At 40.7% G+C, this 21,277-nt stretch overlaps 2 protein-coding genes and 1 pseudogene across 4 annotated transcripts; all 3 read left to right on the forward strand.

Annotated features, from left to right (window-relative positions):
* The first annotated feature begins 4,699 nt into the window (after positions 1-4,699).
* Positions 4,700-10,548, forward strand: coq9 (coenzyme Q9 homolog). The gene is made up of 9 exons (XM_079223203.1): positions 4,700-4,790; positions 5,993-6,197; positions 6,920-7,055; positions 7,448-7,590; positions 7,941-8,025; positions 8,907-9,011; positions 9,565-9,720; positions 9,909-9,962; positions 10,207-10,548. Exons 1-9 carry the CDS (start codon positions 4,733-4,735, stop codon positions 10,240-10,242), a joined length of 978 nt encoding a protein of 325 aa, XP_079079329.1. The 5' UTR covers positions 4,700-4,732; the 3' UTR covers positions 10,243-10,548.
* A 948-nt stretch (positions 10,549-11,496) lies between these two features.
* On the forward strand, positions 11,497-15,026 carry polr2c (RNA polymerase II subunit C). 2 transcript variants are annotated; one of them, XM_079223918.1, is made up of 9 exons: positions 11,497-11,625; positions 12,029-12,078; positions 12,283-12,351; positions 12,455-12,507; positions 13,279-13,407; positions 13,487-13,538; positions 14,254-14,422; positions 14,512-14,586; positions 14,664-15,026. In XM_079223918.1, the coding sequence occupies exons 1-9, from the start codon at positions 11,540-11,542 to the stop codon at positions 14,806-14,808; spliced, it is 828 nt and encodes a 275-aa protein (XP_079080044.1). In that variant the 5' UTR covers positions 11,497-11,539; the 3' UTR covers positions 14,809-15,026. The 2 variants fall into 2 exon arrangements, with proteins under 2 accessions (XP_079080044.1, XP_079080045.1); XM_079223919.1 differs by lacking the exon at positions 11,497-11,625 and adding an exon at positions 11,635-11,708.
* Positions 15,027-15,413: 387 nt separating this feature from the next.
* On the forward strand, positions 15,414-17,418 carry LOC306741746 (E3 ubiquitin-protein ligase TRIM21-like; annotated as a pseudogene). Its single transcript has 2 exons — positions 15,414-15,433; positions 15,822-17,418. The product of its transcript is annotated as an E3 ubiquitin-protein ligase TRIM21-like (transcript).
* Positions 17,419-21,277: the final 3,859 nt, after the last annotated feature.

The following is a 21,277-nucleotide window of genomic DNA, read 5'->3' on the forward strand; positions in this document are numbered from 1 at the left end:
TGTCCCACTGTCAGATCGTGGAGTGTTTGAGTCTCTCAGACATGTTGACCCTTTATGAACCCTTTCCCTACGCCAGCATTAGATGCTGACTTTGCTCAAGGGAATTACCCAGAGTTCATAGCAATGTGACGCTAAACACGCAGTTCCCAATGGAAGCATGGAGACGTAAAAAACAAAAAACAATTCAACATTACAGATTAAAGATGGAACATAAAAACACATGAAATCAGAGCAGATTTCAGAGCAAGCAGAAATTATAAATATAATATCTTTTTTACATTCATCAAACATTTCGTTTTGACAAAAATGAGTAAATAGATAATTTAAAATGACTTCTCATCTTGTGAGGAAGATGTTCAAATCAGTGGATAAAAAGTATCAAATAAATACACAATTGTACACAATATGTGTTTATGTAGTCACGTGATATGTTGCAGCAAAGTGCTGTCATTCATATTTACACCATCAAGCCCTAAAGCCTCTCACACTCAACCACTTAGAGGTGATCAGTGGGTCCCTGAGGGGTCAGGGGTCAGGGTTTAGGGGGACGTTGGGATCGGGCCCCTGAACTGTACCCTTCTCATCAAATGGGTAGGACGATTAAAAGGGAAGCTACTTGACACTTAGCCTCGCTGCATGCGCCTATTATCAGACACGAAAATTTAAACTTTTTTTTTTAACGTTTCCTTAATTATCTCCGGAACCACAGCGTTGTTTAACTTCATTTAAATGGCTTAACATACCGCAACCATTGTGAGAAGATAAATATGTTGTAGAAAATAATTAAAGTAACCGTTAAATTTGAGTATTTACGTAATCTCCAACGACCCTACGTCACATGCTACGGTGGCCAAAACGGTTTCACAAGATCCTTCATAAGTATCCCTTACAACGTCGGATTTCACTAACAAACACATCTCCACAACCGTACGGGCTTGTGGGATTCCAACAAAACAATCCATAGGCTTACAAACTACCTAGAAGTACCTTAAACAACACAAAACGGCAAGAAGTTTGAAAGAAATCGCTTCCTCTGGACATTTCCCTGTGCTGTGCGCCCTGCGTAGCCCCCACCTTTGTAAAATCACGTCACAGCGCAAGGGGGAAGGCTTATGCAAATTTTAAGATCAGGCAGCTGTCGGTGAGAGTAGGCTTTCACATAGAAACAGTGATTTTCCCATTTTTCAACCGAACGACACAGTTTTTTTTACTAAAAATAGGTGCCAACACCTTATAGGCTTCGATTTTCTTGCATTTTCCGATTATTTAGGTCATAACCTTTCCAAAAAGGTGTTTTATTAGTATGTGGGATGTTGGTAAGGGTCTGAACCATGGAGGTAGCACGTGTCGGTGATCGCTCCAGTGTCCAATCACATAACTGATGAACAGCGAGGGGGCGTGTCCAGCGTTAAAAGACTTCCTGGAAGCTTGCGCTCCTCAGAGCGCTTCACTGAGTGACGCAGGAGTGGCAAAAAAAATCAAACTAACCAGACTGAGGATTGAACACACAAGGCTGAACAAACCAATGTCACTAATAAATAAACAACTGGACTATGTGAGCACTGCAATATAGCGGGAAAGGAGGCTGGCAGTAGAGGAGACACAATTAAAGGGTGGGGGCAGGAAAGGTACTACAAAAGACAGTTTTTGGTGTTTTTTTACAAAGAATTTGAATTATATATAAAAATTCTGAAAGGCAAAACAAATGCGATGTGAAACATTTAAATGTCTTTAGGATTTATTTACAAACAAACTAGCTAACTAGCTAAGGGAAGCGACTAACACTGGCCGCTCCTCTAGCTAGCGGATATTAACTAGCTAGCTAACTAGCTAAGGGAAGCAACTAACAATCACTGTTGGCCGCTCCTCTAGCTAGCAGATTTTATCAAACTAGCTAACTAGCTAAGGGAAGCGACTAACACTCACTGTTGGCCGCTCTTCTAGCTAGCAGCTAAACATTCGCATGAAGTGTTGGTCTTTGTTCAGTAATGAAGATGTGTTTCCGACCCTGTTTGGACTGCACCTGGGAAGACTTCATGGAGATGGATGGGAGAACAAGGATCTTCGATTTGCCTCCAGACTTATCATGGGTATTTTTGGTTACGGTTGTGTCTGATTTCCTCGACTGGTACTTATTGGGGATGGGTGGGAGATCAGTTGGTGTGTTGGTCGGCCTCTTGGGGTGGACCTGGTAAGCTCTGTCCTGCTTCTCCAACCCATGGGAGCTGTGGAGGAGCGGGACGTCGGCCAATTGGGTCGCCAAGACCGCCAACAACTCAGTCTGTTCCATTTTCCCCTTCAGGTGTAACTTTTTCATGTACGCTACCTTGTCAACCAGTGTCTTATTGCAGCTCTTGTACTCTTCATATTTTGATTGGTACATCTTTAACTCTGCCGTTATCGCCTTGATCTTGTCTCCTTGCTCCCTGATGACCCACTTGCACTTTGGGATCAACTCCAGCATCTCACGGGCCCCCTGCCTCGACACATCCTGCTCCAGCTGTTCAATTCGCTGGTCCTTTTCTTTTAATAAAAGGTTTTTCTTTTCAAGTAGCTTGGATTTGGCATTCAGCTCGCCTTTCAGCTTTAAATTGATAGCGGTCGACTCTGTCATGTGACGAGGTGGATCAAGGCAGTCTTTGAAATAGTTTTCTGGGTACTTGATTTTGAGCTCCTTTATTGCCGATTCCAGTTGTTTCTCAAGTTCAAAACACTTATCCTTTAGGTAGAGCTCATTTACCTTTTTGGTATGTTCTTGGTTACACGTTTTGATCACCTTTTCGACAAGTGAGTCGCTTTCCAACTGCAGTTCATTTAACTTGAGCTGCAGTTGGCTGATCTGCTTCGTCAGTTTTTGTCTCTCCTCCTTAAAGGCGGTTTTCTCCACCAGGTGCAGGTCCATCTTCTCCTGATCTTCACTAAGCTTTTTCTGCAATTTTTCCACCTCCAGCTGTAAGATGTGGATTGTCTCCCTCTGCTCTCTCTCCTGTGTGCGCAGGGCCACTTTCAGGTCTGTCTTTTCCTTCCTCAACAGACAGCATTCGGGTTTATACCGGAATGCCAGCTTTCTCTGGAGGTCTCTTTCTCTGGAGATTTTCTCCAGTTGCTCCTCCAGTTCCAGTATATGTTTATTGTCTTGAATGCATTTTTTTAAATAGTCCTGTGTCTTCGTTTGCATCTTTTTCAGTTCACAGTTCTCTCTTAAGAGAAATGTACTCTGTTCTCCCTTGAACCTGAGGCTATCAAGTTCACGCCGCAGGTGAATGTTTTCATTTACCAGGATTTCCATGCTCTTCAGTTCTTCCGTGAGACTTTTAACAGCCTGTCTCAACTGACCTTCATTCATGGATGAAGCACCGCTCTCCTTCCCTGTGATCCTTTGCATTTTTCTTATCGAAGAAATGACTCTTTATTTTCACAAAGAAAATTATAGCTGTCCAAGTCTAACTTCTAGAACTAAGTGTACTTAACAATTCTCAATCAAAGGCATAAAGACGTCATGTGACTGGAATTCCCTTCGTTTAGCCCCGCCCACAAAACAGGGAGGGGGCGTGGCTCTATATATAATGGTCTGTCGCCACCATGATGGCTTTGATGCATCAGACCATTGCTGTCTTCCTTCCACGCTGTGATTGGTTACTCTACACAAGTACTCACTCATAAGCAAACCCTGGATGTTTTGTGAATCTGGACTTTAATAGATAATGTACATAAAACTAAACTACACTTTTAATATTGTTCTTATTTCTACGACCTGTTTTTATTCCAATAAAATAAATGTGACACCATTCTCATCAAATGGGGTTGCTAGAGGTTGCTAGAATTCAGTGCAGCGTCCAATCAAATAACTGATGAACAGCGAGGGGGCGTATCCAGCGTTAAAACACTTCCTGGAAGCTCGCGCTCCCGGCTCCTCAGAGCGCTTCACTGAGTCGCGCTAAAGTGACGCAGCTGTGCCAAAAAAGTCAAACTAACCAGACTGAGGATTGGACACACAAGGCTTAACAAAACAATGCAACTAATAAATAAACCACTGGACTATGTGAGCACTGCAACATAGCACTGCAACAAGAAGGCTGGCAGTAGAGGAGACACAATTAAAGGGTGGGGGCAGGAAAGGTGCTACAAAAGAAAAAAGAATTTGAATTATATATAAAAACTCTGAAAGGCTGTTCCAAAAAAAAAGGCCATGAGAACTGTAGCGGCATGCGTTGCCAGTAATATATAATATATGTTTGTAATTACGCAATCGTGCCTTAGTGTCCTCTTTTTTATTTTATTTTATGCTTTGTATTTCTTTTGTTTGTCTTTCTCTCTCTGTGGTTGCCCCCTGACTTGTTGGATTAATTGTAAATTAATGTATTTTGACGTTTGCTACTGTCAATTTATGAAATTGTATTTGTGCAAATTATTGAAAAAAAGAAAAAGGAAAGGTACTATAATATCTGAAAGAAACAGGATTGAGTGGAAGGATTGAGTGCACCGAGAGTGACATAGCTTCCTTTTATTTTAATTTAATGTATTTTATGTTATTTAATTTAATTTCATTATTTTTTATACATTTAATTGAATTTAATAATTCTTTTATTGTTTTATTTTATTTTGATAAAGGATATATATATATTTCTGGTCCACACTACAATCCAGTAGGTGGCGGTAATGCACCTTTTGTTGGACGCAACCCCCTCAAAAAGAAGAAGAAGAAGAAGAAGCAAGCAAACAGCAGCTGAACATGGCGGCGCTGCTGAGAGGACTGCGGGCTGGAAGGGCACTCCGGGGTCTGAGCAGAGGTGAGCGGCTGCTGCGCGTCGCTGTCCCGCGGTAACCACGGAGCGAGGGGCGAGGGCCGTTGCCATGGAGCCAACGGCCGTTCTGCCCGCCATGTGTCCACACGAGGAGGAAGCTAACCCGAGTTAGAGGCCAGCTGTCCGGGCCAAAGTCACCTGTCCCAGGCGGGGAACCTGATGGACAGAACCGGGCAGCGTTATTATATATAAACTCATTATTAGCAGTGAAATTGGTGGTTGGCTGCTACTGAATATTTTAGAGAAACACGTTGAAACTCTAGTTAAAGTCTTCACCTGAATGACGTCCTCCTTCTGAGTACAACTACATTATATTACACTACATTATATTACACTACATTACATTATATTACACTACATTATATTACATTACACTACATTATATTACACTACATTATATTACACTACATTATATTACATTACACTACATTATATTACACTACATTATATTACACTACATTATATTACATTACATTATATTACACTACATTATATTACACTACAATACATTGCATTATATTGCATTACTAGTACTTGTACTTGTTGCTGGCACTGAGATGCACTATATTGCACAATCTCCTCCTGTTAAGGTCATTATTATAATGTATTTTTTTTTTACACTGGTATTACCAGATTGATTACATTTGATAAGCAATAATCAAAGTATTAAGTGTTAACGTCAGGGTTCTTATAGTCATGGAAAACCTGGAAATGGTTATTTCCAGGCCTGGAAAAGTCCTTGGAAAAAAATAAAGTGCCAGAAGTTTAGTAAAAGTCATGTAAATGTGTTATATTCATGTGTTCATGACGTTCATTTACGCTGAGTTTGAAATAATGAATATGCTTTTAAAAGAAAGACTTATATAAGAAATATAAGCAGGCATACATACAGGCATCTATATAAATGTTTATTCTTTTAATCAAACTATTGTCTCATTCATTTGAGTCATTTAAGGTTTACTGTATGCTTTGTCTTCTCATTGTTAGTTTAAATACTACATTTACTCACTTTTTACTGTTTACACCCAGACTTCACTAAATGTTTGTATTGAACATTTGGGTTAAAGTCATGGAAAAGTCCTGGAGATCCATTTGTCAGAATGTGTGTGAACCCTGTGTGTGAGGACGTCCTCTGAGGACCAGGACCTGACACAGACCGGTCTTAAAGCTCTCTGGTTTGTCCCCAGTGGTCGGTGCACCAGCAGCAGCGACCCCACAGAGCGGCGGCCCGACGCGAGGCTTCCACCGCGCAGCGCTGAGGCTTCAGGATGAATCCAAGTCTGACAAACCCTCCTCATCCTCATCTTCATCCCACCACGAGCACTACCACTCCGGACAGGACCCGGCGGAGGCGCCAACCTCTGACCGCGAGGCCTCCAGGCCGAACACCAGGTGAGTCCATCAACATCAACCTTCACTTCTTGAGTGACGCGTCATCAACCGCAGCGTGAGATGAAATAATCGTGAATATCATTACATAAGTAACTTGAAAATCTGTCTATCCTGATTTAATAAAGAACAGACACACATTTATTTTTTGTCTGCTTTGCAGAAACTTTAAACATAAAACAAGTAAAAGTGTCATTTTTCTTACTTTCATTATTTTTTTTCAATTATTAATACATTTTTTAGTTAGTTACTATTATTATCATTAGTATTTTTTATTTATTTATTTAATTTGGGAAACATGAATACAAAGTGGTTTGTTTTTTGGAATAATAAAATAAAAATCTCTCAATGGAACCAACACATTAGCGTCCTTCCTTCCTTTCCATGAAGGAGATCTGGAAATTAGCGGAGAAAACTCATTCTTTAGCCATATTTGACTAGTATTGGAAAATGTTGTGTATCATAATTATCTTGTAATTATTGTATTCAAGATGCATTGTCTCAGAAAGCAAAAACAGTCCCTGTATTTCACTGAGAAGTACTTGTTGGCTTATTTTAAGTGTTATGAAATACTTTGACTAGTAATGAGAAATATTTGGATCTTGTTTTTCACTAAAAAGGATTCAATTTCTTTGTAGATGAATTCTAAGCAGAATTTGATGATGATGGGGATAATATTGTGGCATCACTATTACTTTCTCCATGTTTTTTCCTCCTGCGTGCAGCTACCAGGACCAGGCCGGAGAGCAGGACGAGGAATACGAAACGGAGGAGCAGCTTCAGGCTCGAGTCCTGGCGGCCGCCCTGGAGCTCGTCCCGCTGCACGGCTGGTCCACGGAGGCCATCGCTGCTGCTGCGGAGGTGAGCTGAACATCGCCAGGCCTCCCAGTCACCTCTGTTTGGCACCAGCCACTGGGCATGTTTTCATCTGGAAGTTTTATTCTGTTTTTATTTTTATTTTTACGATGATATAAATAAGTGTGAAGGAAAAGTTTCCGTCTGATAATACAGATGATGTCTTAACGATAATGAAGATTCATTTGAAACTAGATGTTTTCTTTGCTTTCTTTTAACAAAGTGTTGTACAATTCATTTAAAAAAAAAAAGAAGGATTTAACTAATAATAATACAAATAATTATTTATTAAAAAAACATGGAAAAGTGGAGTTAGCTTTAGAACAAACTGTGTGTGTGTGTGTGTGTGTGTGTGTGTGTGTGTGTGTGTGTGTGTGTGTGTGTGTGTGTGTCTGCAGACACTGGGCCTGTCCTCTGCCTCCACTGGGATGTTCTCTAACGGCGCTGGGGACTTGGTCCTCCACTTCGTCGCCCAGTGTAACTCCCAGCTGACGGACATCCTGGCTGAGCAACACAACCAGGTCCAGCTGGGCCAGGCCGAGTAAGCAAGCACACACACACACACACACACACACACACACACACACACACACACACACACACACACACACACACACACACACACACACACACACACACACACACACACACACACACACACACACACACACACACACACACACACACACACACACACACACACACACACACACACACACACACACACACACACACACACACACACACACACACACACACACACACACACACACACACACACACACACACACACACACACACACACACACACCTGTTGTTTTTACAAGCTGCAAACACAATGAAGAGGTCGGGTTCCAATGCAAGCCTCTGACCATGCCGTCTGCATTGCAGACCCAAGAGGACTGCAGACTTCCTCAGAGCCGCGGTGGAGACCAGACTGAGGATGCACATCCCCTACATGGAGTCTTGGCCGCAGGTAAACATTACACCTGGGAACATATTCACCCCTGTGTTTATTCTGTTATGTTGCCTGGAATAACCTGGAATATATATCATTAAATACTTTTTATATACTTTTTTATTCCGTCTGTATATTTAATATTGCTATTGTATTCTTCTTTACTGTTTTTATTACTGTTTATTTATATTACTTGATTTCTTATTTCCTATGTGTCTGTGCAATTTCCCCAGTGCGGGACTAATAAAGGATTATCTTATATATATATATATATATATATATATATATATATATATATATATATATATATATATATATATATATATATATATATATATATATATATATATATATATATTCAAAAAGGAGGCGAAGAGGGGAAAACCCCATGTTTTAAATATATGATATTTTTATTTATTATTATTTTACTTCACCAATTTTGACACACAACTATCTATATATGTATCTATATATATCGATATATATATTTATATATATATATCGATATATAGATAGTTGTTTGTCAAATTGTCAATACACAAAACTATATATATATATATACACACACACTATATATTATGTATAGTTTTGTGTCAAAATTGGTGAAGTCAAATAATAATAAATAAAATATAATATATTTAAAATATATTTTGTCAAAATTTTATATTTTATATTTATATAAAAAATATTTTATATTTTGTGTAAAAATTGGTGAAGTAAAATAATAATAAATAAAATTATAATATATTTTTAAAATGTGGTTTTCGCCTCTTCGCCTCCTTTTTGAATTTTTGAAAACACATTTTAAATTTTATTTACTTCACCAATATTGACTACTTTGTGTAAAAAAAAATATATACTTGTGCACGTTCCATGTTTTGACTCGCCGCTGCCCTCAGGCGATGAGCATCCTGCTGCTTCCTCACAACATCCCAGACAGCCTGAAGCACCTCTCCAACCTGGTGGACGACATGTGGTACTACGCCGGCGACCGCTCCACAGACGTGAGTGGATCCCATCGCCCACGAAGCCCTCCTCCTTCTTCTCCTCCTTCTTCTGCTCCTTCTTCTGCTCACACCTTCCTGTCCCCCTTTCACCACCACCCCCACACTGTGAGGCCGGCCACCTCCCAGGTTACTCCCACCAGCGCCGACTCCACCATGTTCACATCGTGGCCGCTGATGCGACCAGGAATGTTTATCTGTCCGTCGTATCGTAGCTGCAGTCAGAAGTTCAATAATCGTTGTTTACTGTATGCTTTGGAATTCTCATTGTGAGTTTAAATATTACATTTTCTCTCCGAGATTTCACTAAATGTTTGGTCATGGAAATGTGGTTTAAAGTCGTGGAAATCCATTGGTCAGAATGTGTGTGAACCCTGGTCTGTACACATACGACATCCCTGTCCCAGGACCTCACATCGGATTAGTAAAAACTCCCCCGAAAAAACCCTTTCACAGGGAAAAAGGGGAAGAAACCTCCATAGTGTAATGTGAGGCCGCATTGAGGCCTCTTTCAAAGTGTGCTTTAACGTTTCTGCTCTTCTCTCTGCTGTAGATGAACTGGTACACCAAGCGGGCGGCGCTGACGGGCATCTATAACACCACGGAGCTGGTGATGCTGCAGGACTCCTCCCCAGACTTCCAGGAGACCTGGGACTTCCTGAACAACCGCATTCAGGATGTCGTCAACATGGCCGCCACCGCCAAGCAGGTAGAGATACGGTGTAAAGCGATGCATGTGCCCGTTAAGACTCCTTGTGATAGTTACTGTATGTAGGGATACCCCTGTCTCTGTTACACATAAGAATGGCCAGAATATGGGACCGAATGCAGAGAAGATGCTTCAATAAATCAATCATATGTTCCTTAATCACACGCGTGTTTCACTTCATTCTCTAGGCGCAGGCGACGGGTGAAACGGTGGTGCAGGGGCTTCTGGGAGCAGCTGTTACAGTAAGTGTTCATTCACAGTATACAACCTCTTGTTTTCCAAACCTCTGCACCTGCATTAGCCAGTAAACCTCTCCTCCCCTTGGTAATACACGCAGTCGAGTCCACGCTCTTATTTTGAAATGTTCCTTCACGACGGCATTAGCAATTGAACCGCGCATTAAGAGTTATACATTTGGTGCTATAACAAGGCGACTTTATGTCAAGACATTTAAATGTATGGAGCATGTTTGTCTTGTGTTTCCAGCTGAAGAACCTCACGGGACTGAACCAGAGGCGATGATGGAAACCTCTCTGACTCCTTCTGATCCCGACCGCCTGGTGTCAAGAGCTGAAGATCAATTGTCTTTTTGCTTTCACGTCTGAATTACTGCAAGAGTCTGAAAGTATTGGGTTATGGATCATGTTCAGCGAGAGGAAAGCATTATTTGAGTCCTAGTGAAGCCTCTTTCTGCTCAGACCAGCTCGTGTTGTTTCACTGTAACAAGAGTTCATTCTCCTGCTTAGCTTTTTTTCTCCCTTCGGACATAATGATCTGTCATTTTTTTGTTGGATCAAAACTTCAATAAAGTCATAGTTATATATTGTATATTTAATGTATGCGTTTTTTGTTTTTAATGTCTGGTAATGTGAATTCAGATTTCCATTAGATCAGCGGTCTTCAACAGGCGGTCTGACAATTTTTCATATTTCTTCCCCCAATTTGGGGGTTTGCGATTTGGATAATGGAATGTAACACATTTAAATGTCTTTACATCCAATAACCAACACATTGTAGCGAATGGACAAATGGAGGCAGAAGATGTTATCTTTCAGTCTAAAATGCACGTATTCCGTGGTTCACTCAGCGCGAGACGAGCCTGTCTTTAAAAAAGTAACATGAATCTGTCCATTTTCAGAATTGCATGTTTATGCATGGCAGTGGCACTAATAGGCCATCCCTTATTTTCGTTTCCACATTTATGTTTAAAATAAAAACGTCAATGTGAATGCATGATTATCATGCCATTGACAGACAGAGAATAGCTTAGTATAAACAAGGTATGTTTATACATGGCACTAGGCCCAGTTTAATATAAAACAATATTTTATACAAAATATATAGTAGGGGTTCCCTGTTCCATCTCTCTTTCAGTTTGGGGGTCCTTGGCCTGAAACACGTTGAAGACCCTGCATTAGATGATTTATGGAGTAAGGTTTGCAGTTCAAAAGTCACTTATTTTAGTGCATTGCACCAAACTGCTGCATTGTTACTGAGATTGTCTTTTTTTTATCTACAAACATAAAAGAAAAAAAAATATAGTACAATTAAATTGTACGCATAGGTAAGGCATTCTTCATATTCCAGATTTTCTTTTTAGCGCTCTTATTTTGAAAATGACCTCCAGGCACCGTGTGACCCGGATATGAAATAAGGACCCGCCTTAATATATCATCATGACCAATCAGCGTTCGTATTGACATCTCCTGGCCAATCAGCGGGTAGTAAATAGTTCTGCGGAGGCCTTCAACTCGAAGCAGCGGTAGTTGAGTGTGTGGACGATTTAATAACGTACTTGTAGGTTTAATTCACTCTAATAATGCCGTATGCTAACCAACCGACGGTGAAAATCACAGAACTGACGGACGAGAATGTCAAATTTATCATTGAGAACACCGACTTGGCGTGAGTAGTCACTGTTGTCCGCTCAAGAGCGCGTGAGTGGCGCAGAGCAGCCATTCTTCCTCTCCTTCTCCGAGACATGAACGGTACATTAACATGTTAAATAACGGCGCTAACGCTGTCTGTAACTGAGACTCTCCGCAACCGACGTAAGAGATGGTTACTGAAAGTAATGCTCCGTTATGTGGAATACACTGTGCCGCTTCAATGGAGGGAAACTATGATATCCACTTGCTAGTCTGGGTTCCTCTGGGCTTTAGGGAGGATTGGAAGTACTTTAAAGGTCCATTTTGTTGCTGTGTGCTTCCCAGTGAGCCCACATGATGAATGCTGTGTCATTTCCGTTCCCTATTATAACATTTAACCTCTGAAAACATCTGAAAACATCCGCCTGTCTCCGTTTCAGGGTCGCCAACTCCATCCGCCGTGTCTTCATGTCAGAAGTCGCCACCATAGGTACGGTGACCTTTTGTTGACCTCTGCTCTGTGTGCCCGGATGTAAATAGTTATCTGTGACGAAATAACTCAAGTCGAAGTGAGTGAAGATGCTGCAACTGCATCAGCAACATTGGAACGATGGGAAATGTAGTCCGTCTGACAGTCACACGCCTCAAAATCACTCCAAACACTCACTGGAACTTGTGTGGCTTTTATTTGCAGCGATCGACTGGATCCAGATCGACGCCAATTCGTCCGTGCTGCACGACGAGTTCATCGCACACAGAGTCGGTACGTATGCGGTGTGTTCGGCTCGGTGGTCAGTGATGCTGGGTGACCAGAGAGGTCCTGTGGAAGCTGCAGTTCATCATGGATGTTTTCCCTTTGCCGTCAGGTCTCATTCCGCTCACAAGCGACGACATCGTGGAGAAGCTGCAGTATTCTCGGGTATGTACGCTGTCGTGTCGGAGATGTTGAGCGACCGCTGCTGGCGTTTCCCCGCTTTAATCTCAAAATATGATTGGGATTTTGCAAAGACATCTTCTAGACGGGAGGAAAGACGCAACTGATCTCAAACCTCCATAGTTCAGGTCGTATTCTTTAGGTCACTGATCGGATAAGCAGAAGAAAAAAAGGGAGTATATATATATATATATATATATATATATATATATATATATATATATATATATATATATATGTGTATGTTTTTTAGAGATACGCGATTACTTCTTTTTGTGCTGATACCGATTGCTGATGGTCCATTTGTTTTGTTTTATTTCAACCGCGATATATATAGTCATATATGGTGTTTGTTTTTTTTTTGCATTAAAAACACACATTACATTACATTACACTTCATTTAGCTGACGCTTTTATCCAAATAGACTTACTATGAGTGCATTCAACCATGAGGACAAACTCAGAACAACAAGAATCAAGAAAGGACAATTTTTTTCAATAAAGTTAAACTACAAAGTGCTATCAGTAAGAATCATTTAAGTGCCACTAAAGTGCTACTTTCCTTAGTAGTCGATAAAGATGTGTTTTTAGTTTGCGATTGACTAAATTGTACTAGAAAGCATGAATGCTGACCATCAGCCAAAAGAAACCTCCGGTGTCTACCGTACGTCTTTTTTTTTTCATGTTTTATTACATCTTTGTTCAAAGTGTCTGCACGCTTGGTGATGTCATGTTTATGTTCTGCTCCTCCTGCAGGACTGTACCTGTGATGACTTTTGCCCAGAGTGTTCTGTGGAGTTGACGCTGGACGTCCGATGTACCGAGGACCAGACGCGCCACGTGACCTCACGCGACCTTTTGTCCAACAACCCCAGAGTCATCCCGGTGAGTCCGCGGCCCTGTTTACGGAAGTCACTCGAGGGGAAGCGGAAGAAGCTGACCGTGTCGTCATTGTGCGTTCCAGGTGACGTCCAGGAGTCGAGACAATGACCCCAACGACTACGTTGAACAAGACGGTAAGCTGAGGGTGAACACCGGCTGTTAAAGGGACCGTACCCTCATGCTCATTTTCAGGTTCATGATTGTATTTTGGGTTTCTCTCACAACATGTTTGCATGCGCTAACGTTCAGAAATCATTATTTTTGTCATACCGTCTGTCTGAATATACTTGAAATGCTCTGTTTTAGCTCCTCTTTCTTAATTCGCAACATTTTTGGTGTGAACGCAGCCTTAGTCTGCTCTGATTGGCTTGCAGGAAAAATTCCATGTCGACACCGACAATGTTTGTTGGCCGAAATAATAACCAAAAAACGTTTAAAATGCTTGTTTTCTGAATGGAGTTTGGCTCAATCGGTGCTGAGCTATGCTAACAGTGTAGCTGAACCGTACACCAACACTCAAAATAACTTTAACACAGCGGGACTTTATTGTTACGCCGTACACGGTCTGTGGTTCTTGCACATCGAGTTACACACACACACACACACACACACACACACACACACACACACACACACACACACACACACACACACACACACACACACACACACACACACACACACACACACACACACACACAGAGAGTTTCTACCAAACCTTCGCTTCGCATTTGGTGTGAGCGCCGTTCGCCATAATATTGACGGTCGCCTTGTGTTTCTCCATCCTCTCATCTCACGTTGGAAACATGAATCTTCTCCCTACTCTCCCCACATCTCCTCCTGGCGTAGACATCATTCTGGTGAAGCTCCGTAAGGGCCAGGAGCTGCGGCTCAGGGCGTACGCCAAGAAGGGCTTCGGCAAGGAGCACGCCAAGTGGAACCCGACGGCGGGGGTGTCCTTCGAGTACGACCCGGACAACTCGCTGAGGCACACGGTCTTCCCCCGGCCCGAGGAGTGGTACGTTTCCGTCTCAATGCGGCTCTTCGTGACGTCGCTGTTCAAATATTAAACGATGAGTTGGCGTCCTGTCTCACTCTGGTTCCCAGGCCAAAGAGCGAATATTCCGAGATTGAGGAGGACGAGGTGCAGGCTCCCTACGACCCCAACGGAAAGCCAGAAAGGTGACATTTTACTTTATTATTATTTATTTATTCAGTATAATTGTCCGACAGCTCATGTGTGACGCTTCCCCGCGCAGGTTCTACTACAACGTGGAGTCGTGCGGCTCGCTGCGACCGGAGACCATCGTCATGTCGGCGCTGGCCGTCCTCAAGAAGAAGCTCAGCGACCTGCAGACTCAGCTGAGCCACGAGATCCAGAGCGACGTGCTCACCATCAACTGAAGGCGGGACCGGCGGTTCCTTCTGACTCGGCACTGCTCCCTTGGATCTGTGTGTGTCTGTTAGCTAAAGAAAATAAATCCTTCTTTATCTGAATCAGACACTGTGTCGTCCAACGGGAGCTCGTCTCAGAATGATGCAGATCTGGTTTTGTTGGTGTTGGATTTACACTATTAGATTATTGTTTTGTAAAATGTTACTTTTTAAATAAATCTGTCCTTTGGAACTTTGTAATATGTTTTTTGTGTGTTTTTGTTGTCATTTCTCAGTGAATTTTGTTTTTAGCACAAACGTTCAAAAACATGGAAAATCGAGAAAAAAACACAAACTAGCTCTGCAAAAGAAAATGAAGACGAGGGAAACCAGTTAATATAATGTTTTAAGTGAAAACTACATGTATTTATTGGTCAGGACTAATTTGATCTGTATAGTAACTATAGCCAGCACTGTAAACTTTGTTTTATATATATATCCATTATCCAATAAGGAGCTAGATACAAGCAACCAGCTGATCACTGAAGTCCTCTTTAAGTGTATCGTGGTGGATGACTGTTTACTAGATTCATCATCATATTCTTTCATTTCTATGTTTACATACATACATTGTAATGCCCGTTGCCATCAAGCTGTCAGAATAAAACAGGAAGTGAAGATGTATAGACTTCAGAATAAAAGCGTATGCTTACTGCTTCTGTTAATATTATTATTAATATCAGTTATATAGCATTATGTGTTAATGTTGACACTGTCAACAGGATGTTGTAAAGAAACCACACAGCTCACTAACCTGCTCTGTTTTGACAGGTGATACCAGGAAGTGCTCCAACAGGTTTGAGCTCACCTTTGCCGCCCTGCAACACAAAAACAAGTCCAGCTGTATTTGGATCTTCGAGGTACTAACATACTACACACATAGATCTATCATACTTCGTTAGATTCATACAAGCTCGTAGAGTTACAAAAAAGTGTCATTTATTGAAATCCGACTTTGTAAAGTGTACCTATTGCCGATCTAGTGAAACGTTACGTTACTGTCTGGATGTGTTCACTGATCCAGTCACCACACCATGTGGACACAACTTCTGCAAAAACTGCATCACTGAACACTGGAATGTCAGTGACAGGTGCCAGTGTCCTTTGTGTAAAGAGGTTTTCTCCACAAGACCGGATTTGAAGGTCAACACTTTGTTGTCTGAGATGGTTTCTCAGTTCAGAAAGCCAGCAGCAGCAGCTCAGAGCAACACGAGTCCAAACCAGGAGAAGTTCCCTGTGACATCTGCACTGGAACCAGACTGAAGGCCCTGAAGTCCCTCCTGGTGTGTCTGGCCTCCTACTGTGAGACTCACCTGGAGCCTCATCTGACAGCTTCACGCCTGAAGAGACATCAGCTGATCGAGCCTGTGGAGAACCTGGAAAGCAGGATGTGTTTGAAGCACGATAAACCTCTGGAGCTGTTCTGTCAGACCGACCAGACATGTGTCTGCATGCTCTGCACTGTTAGACCACAAGATGCACAATGCTTTTCCTCTGAAAGAAGGATATGAAGGAAAGAAGGTGGAGCTGTAGAAGACAGAGGCTGAAATCCAGGAGATGATCCAGAAGAGACAACTGAAGATTCAGGAGGTCAAACACATAGTGGAGCTCAGTGAGGAAGATGCAGACAGAGAGAAAGCAGAAGGTGTTCTGGTCTTCACTGATCTGAAGGAGTCTGTTGAGAGAAAACTAAACGAGTTCATCAATACCATAGAAGAGAAGAAGAGAACAACTAAGAAACAGGCTGAAGGCTTCATCAAAGAGCTGGAACAGGAAATCTCTGAGCTGATGAAGAGGAGCACTGAGGTGGAGAAGCTCTCCCTCTCTGAAGACCACCTCCACCTCCTCCAGAGCTTCCAGTCCCTCAACATCCACCTCCCACCACCCACCAAGGACTGGACAAAGGTCAGTGTTCCTCCAGCTTCATATGAGGGGACTGTGAGGAGAGCTGTGTCTCAGCTGGAGGAGACTCTCCTTAAAAAGATAAAGAAGCTGGTTGAAGCTGAGATGAAGAGGGTCCAGAAGTTTGCAGTGGACGTGACTCTTGATCCTGATACAGCAAATCCTCACCTCATCCTGTCTGATGACGGGAAACAAGTGCGTACTGGGAAGGTATGGCAGCCAAATGTACTCGACAATCCACAGAGATTTTCTCTGAATCCCTGTGTTTTAGGAACAAATAATTTCTCTTCAGGAAAATTTGACTACGATGTTCAAGTTAAGAGAAAGACTGACTGGATATTAGGAGTGGCCAGAGAGTCGATCAACAGGAAAGAAAGCGTTCTACTGAGTCCTCAGAAGGGTAACTGGACTATACGGTTGAGAAATGGAAATGAGTACAAAGCTCTTGGTGACCCTCTAGTTGTTCTCTCCCTGAAGTCTGGGCCTCAGAAGGTGGGGGTCTTTGTGGACTATGAGGAGGGTCTGGTCTCCTTCTATGTTGTAGACGCTGCAGCTCTCATCTACTCCTTTACTGGCTGCTCCTTCAAGGAGAAACTCTTCCCATACTTCAGTCCTTGTCTTTATCATGATGGTAAAAACTCTGCACCTCTGATCATCACTCCTGTTGGAGTAAACTAATCACTTCTCCCACTTCCTCCTACTACATCTCATCTTCTACATCTCATCTTCTACATCTCATCTTCTTCATCTCATCTTCTTCATCTCATCTTCTACCATCTTCTACATCTAATCTTCTACATCTTCTACATCTCATCTTCTACATCTCATCTTCTACATCTCATCTTCTACCATCTTCTACATCTCATCTTCTACATCTCATCTTCTTTATCTCATCTTCTACATCTCATCTTCTACATCTCATCTTCTACCATCTTCTACATCTCATCTTCTACATCTCATCTTCTTTATCTCATCTTCTACATCTCATCTTCTACATCTCATCTTCTACATCTTCTACATCTCATCTTCTACCATCTTCTACATCTCATCTTCTACATCTCATCTTCTACATCTCATCTTCTTTACCTCATCTTCTACATCTCATCTTCTACATCTCATCTTCTACATCTCATCTTCTTTATCTCATCTTCTACATCTCATCTTCTACATCTCATCTTCTACATCTCATCTTCTACATCTCATCTTCTACATCTTCTTCATCTCATCTTCTACATCTCATCTTCTACATCTCATCTTCTACATCTTCTTCATCTCATCTTCTACATCTCATCTTCTACATCTCATCTTCTACATCTCATCTTCTTTATCTCATCTTCTACATCTTCTTCATCTCATCTTCTACATCTCATCTTCTACATCTCATCTTCTACATCTCATCTTCTTCATCTCATCTTCTTCATCTCATCTTCTACATCTCATCTTCTTTATCTCATCTTCTACATCTTCTTCATCTCATCTTCTACATCTCATCATTCATTGAGTCATGAAGCTTCATTTAAAAGTATTTTTTTTTTTAATTCTGTCTACAGAATCAAGTTTGTCTCATTGTAATACTGGACATACAAAGTTAATCAACAAAGTAGAATAGATTCCAACGGCATTCTATACTTAGTTTAAAAAGGGGTTTGATTGATTAATGGTCACTTTGGACGTTTTGTGAAAACTGGTGAGATGGTTATGAGTCAAATACATCTGTAAATATATGATTGTTGATTTTAAAACCGCAAAATAAAGTTGTTGTTGTTGTTGACATCGCAAGGCATTGTGGGATTCCTGGCAATGCAGGACAGACCAGCGACGCAGAAACTTGAAAGGTTTAAAGTGGCAAAATTTTAACTTGTTATTTTGCCTGAACATGTTTCAAAGAGAAAGTGAAGCTGGAGCAGGACAAGAAGTTTAGTCTTTACCTGCTGTGAAGATCTTTATCAGAGGCTGAAACAGTGGCATGTTGCAGTGAAGAAAGACACATTGGTGGTAGGAATGTCACTGAAAACATCAGGTTTTCTTAAAGGGGACGTTTCCCCATAATGACAGGGTGGACAGCAATGTCAGGGACACGTGAAAAATGTTCAATATGATTATCAAAATAGAATATACATGATCAAAATAAATAATCAAATAACTTGTTGTGGACCATCAAAACACTTTGTAAAGAACCTCCAAGGTGTATGAATCTCTTCAGAGTAAAACCAGAAGGAGGGTCATGTATTTCAAAGTAAAAGCACACCTTAGCTGTTGTCTGCTGATGTGCCACACCTCAAACCACTGCTTTATTTACCTCAGACGCCTGAGAATGAATTACTTACAAGATCATCTTTTCATTAAGATACATTATTAGACAAGCAGGCAGTTTTTACGTTTATCTTCGCACTTCTTAAAGGGACAGTACACCCCACAGTCAAAAATACATATTTCCCCTCTTCCCTGGAGAGCTATTGATCATTCTGGATTGTTTTGGTGTGAGTTGCCTAGTTTTGGGGATATGGGTTACTCAAGATAATCTGCAGACCTTGTTGTGAGCTTCTCACTATTTAATTTATTGCTTTATTTTCCCAATATATTAGAGAGAAGGCAGACATCCCTATGGCCGATATCTCCAAAAAACTTGTCAACTCACCAAAACAATCCATAATGTTTGATAGCACTACAGGTAAGAGAGGAAATTTGTATTTTTGATTTTGGGGTGAACTGTTCTCCAGTTAGTTGTATTCTATTCTATTTTATTGTGTATATTTAAATATATATATATATATATATATATATATATATATATATATATATATATATATATATATATATATATATATATATTACTTTATTTTAATTTGTATATATCTTTTATCCCTGTTGCTTCTTTATATATTTGATCTTTTATCTTGTGTGTTTGTATCTTCAATTGTAAGGCGCTACTGATGACGACAAAAAAATGTCCCCTTGGGGATTAATAAAGTATATATTCATTCATTTATGTTTTAGGTTTAGCAGATTTGTCTAGTTTACACTTATTTGTTTAAAATGAGCATAAAACACACACATAAGATTAATGTTAAACCATTATGTGAATGACATTATTCTATGACATTATTCATTATTAATGTTAAACCATTATGTGCATGACATTATTCTATGACATTATTCATTATTAATGTTAAACCATTATGTGCATGACATTATTCTATGACATTATTCATTATTAATGTTAAACCATTATGTGAATGACATTATTCTATGACATTATTCATTATTAATGTTAAACCATTATGTGCATGACATTATTCTATGACATTATTCATTATTAATGTTAAACCATTATGTGAATGACATTATTCTATGACATTATTCATTATTAATGTTAAACCATTATGTGCATGCATTTGCTACAATCTCATAAAACACCCACCGAAATAAGATTACATTTTTTTTTTTACATTCTACAATGCACAAAAATGATTTGCACAAAAGGGAAGGCTGCTTTTATTTGTTTGAATGTTATGATGAGAAGAGGCAATATCTTTTAGTTGCAATGGACGTCGGTGGTGACATTAGACTATTATATATACTACAAGTATATCCGGACAGAGGGACGTTGCGGGACGTTGCGGGACGTTGCGGGACGTCCACCTGCGGGAAGAGGCTGTGTTTAGCGGGCAGTGACGAGGTAAGCCGTTTCCTCTCGTTAGCGAACGTCACGCCGAGTTGCGTTTTGATTTCTGGCAATTTAGAGTTGAATGTATTAGCAGCTAACGGAAACATGAAGCATTAAAATCACGCAATGGAAACTCTAAACGCGTAGAAGCCGTTATTTAATTCGGCTCACATGTATCATACCAAGCAGCTAGGAATAAACCAATAACCAGCCCAACCTGTGCGTTAGAAGACAACACCCACCATGGTGTGTTCAGGGTCGCAGGATAACTGGCCCACCGAAACTAACGGGGGCTTTACATGTAATTGATGGCTTATTATTGGATGGCATGCATGCCGAATCTACCGCATGAAAATTCACGCTCAGATGATGACAAAAGAAGGTGTGCAGCGAGATGTGCACCTCTTAGAGGCGAGACTAGTTAAACTGCTCCTTGACTGTCACGCAGCATGCATCTGGTCTTGGTCCTGCATGGTGATGGCTCCACATCACAGACTACATGAACAATTACAGGAAAAGGTTATCAAATAATATGCCTAGCTCTCTGTGGTCTCAGTAAATACATATTGTTTGGTTGAGACAACATTTTGTGAAGATGATAAACATTCAAACTTTTACCAACTGCCCCATAGACAATAGGAAAAAGATAATGATGTAATAATGTAAAAATGCAAAAACTATATGCTGCTATGGTATTTGGGAAGAGAAAAAGTGGAAGGAAAATATCAAACATTGATTAAAATGTTATGATTTCTTTAGCTATTAATCATTTTATTTCTTACATGTAACTTCTCACTTTATTATTTGATGATCGATTAATGACATTATTTTGATATTATGTCTACAGCGCACCTGAATGTACCCAAATGT

This window comes from Taurulus bubalis (assembly GCF_910589615.1).
Source record: "Taurulus bubalis genome assembly, chromosome: 9".
Taxonomy (NCBI): domain Eukaryota; kingdom Metazoa; phylum Chordata; class Actinopteri; order Perciformes; family Cottidae; genus Taurulus; species Taurulus bubalis.

Excerpts from the sequence above, each read along its gene's own strand:
- coq9 (XM_079223203.1), top strand. The coding sequence starts at position 4,733 with ATGGCGGCGCTGCTGAGAGGACTGCGGGCTGGAAGGGCACTCCGGGGT. Across the intron at positions 7,056-7,447 it reads CCATCGCTGCTGCTGCGGAG|ACACTGGGCCTGTCCTCTGC; the intron begins GTGAGCTGAACA and ends GTGTGTCTGCAG. Across the intron at positions 9,721-9,908 it reads TGGCCGCCACCGCCAAGCAG|GCGCAGGCGACGGGTGAAAC; the intron begins GTAGAGATACGG and ends TTCATTCTCTAG.
- polr2c (XM_079223918.1), top strand. The coding sequence starts at position 11,540 with ATGCCGTATGCTAACCAACCGACGGTGAAAATCACAGAACTGACGGAC. Across the intron at positions 12,079-12,282 it reads GTCAGAAGTCGCCACCATAG|CGATCGACTGGATCCAGATC; the intron begins GTACGGTGACCT and ends TTTTATTTGCAG. Across the intron at positions 14,423-14,511 it reads TTCCCCCGGCCCGAGGAGTG|GCCAAAGAGCGAATATTCCG; the intron begins GTACGTTTCCGT and ends TCTGGTTCCCAG.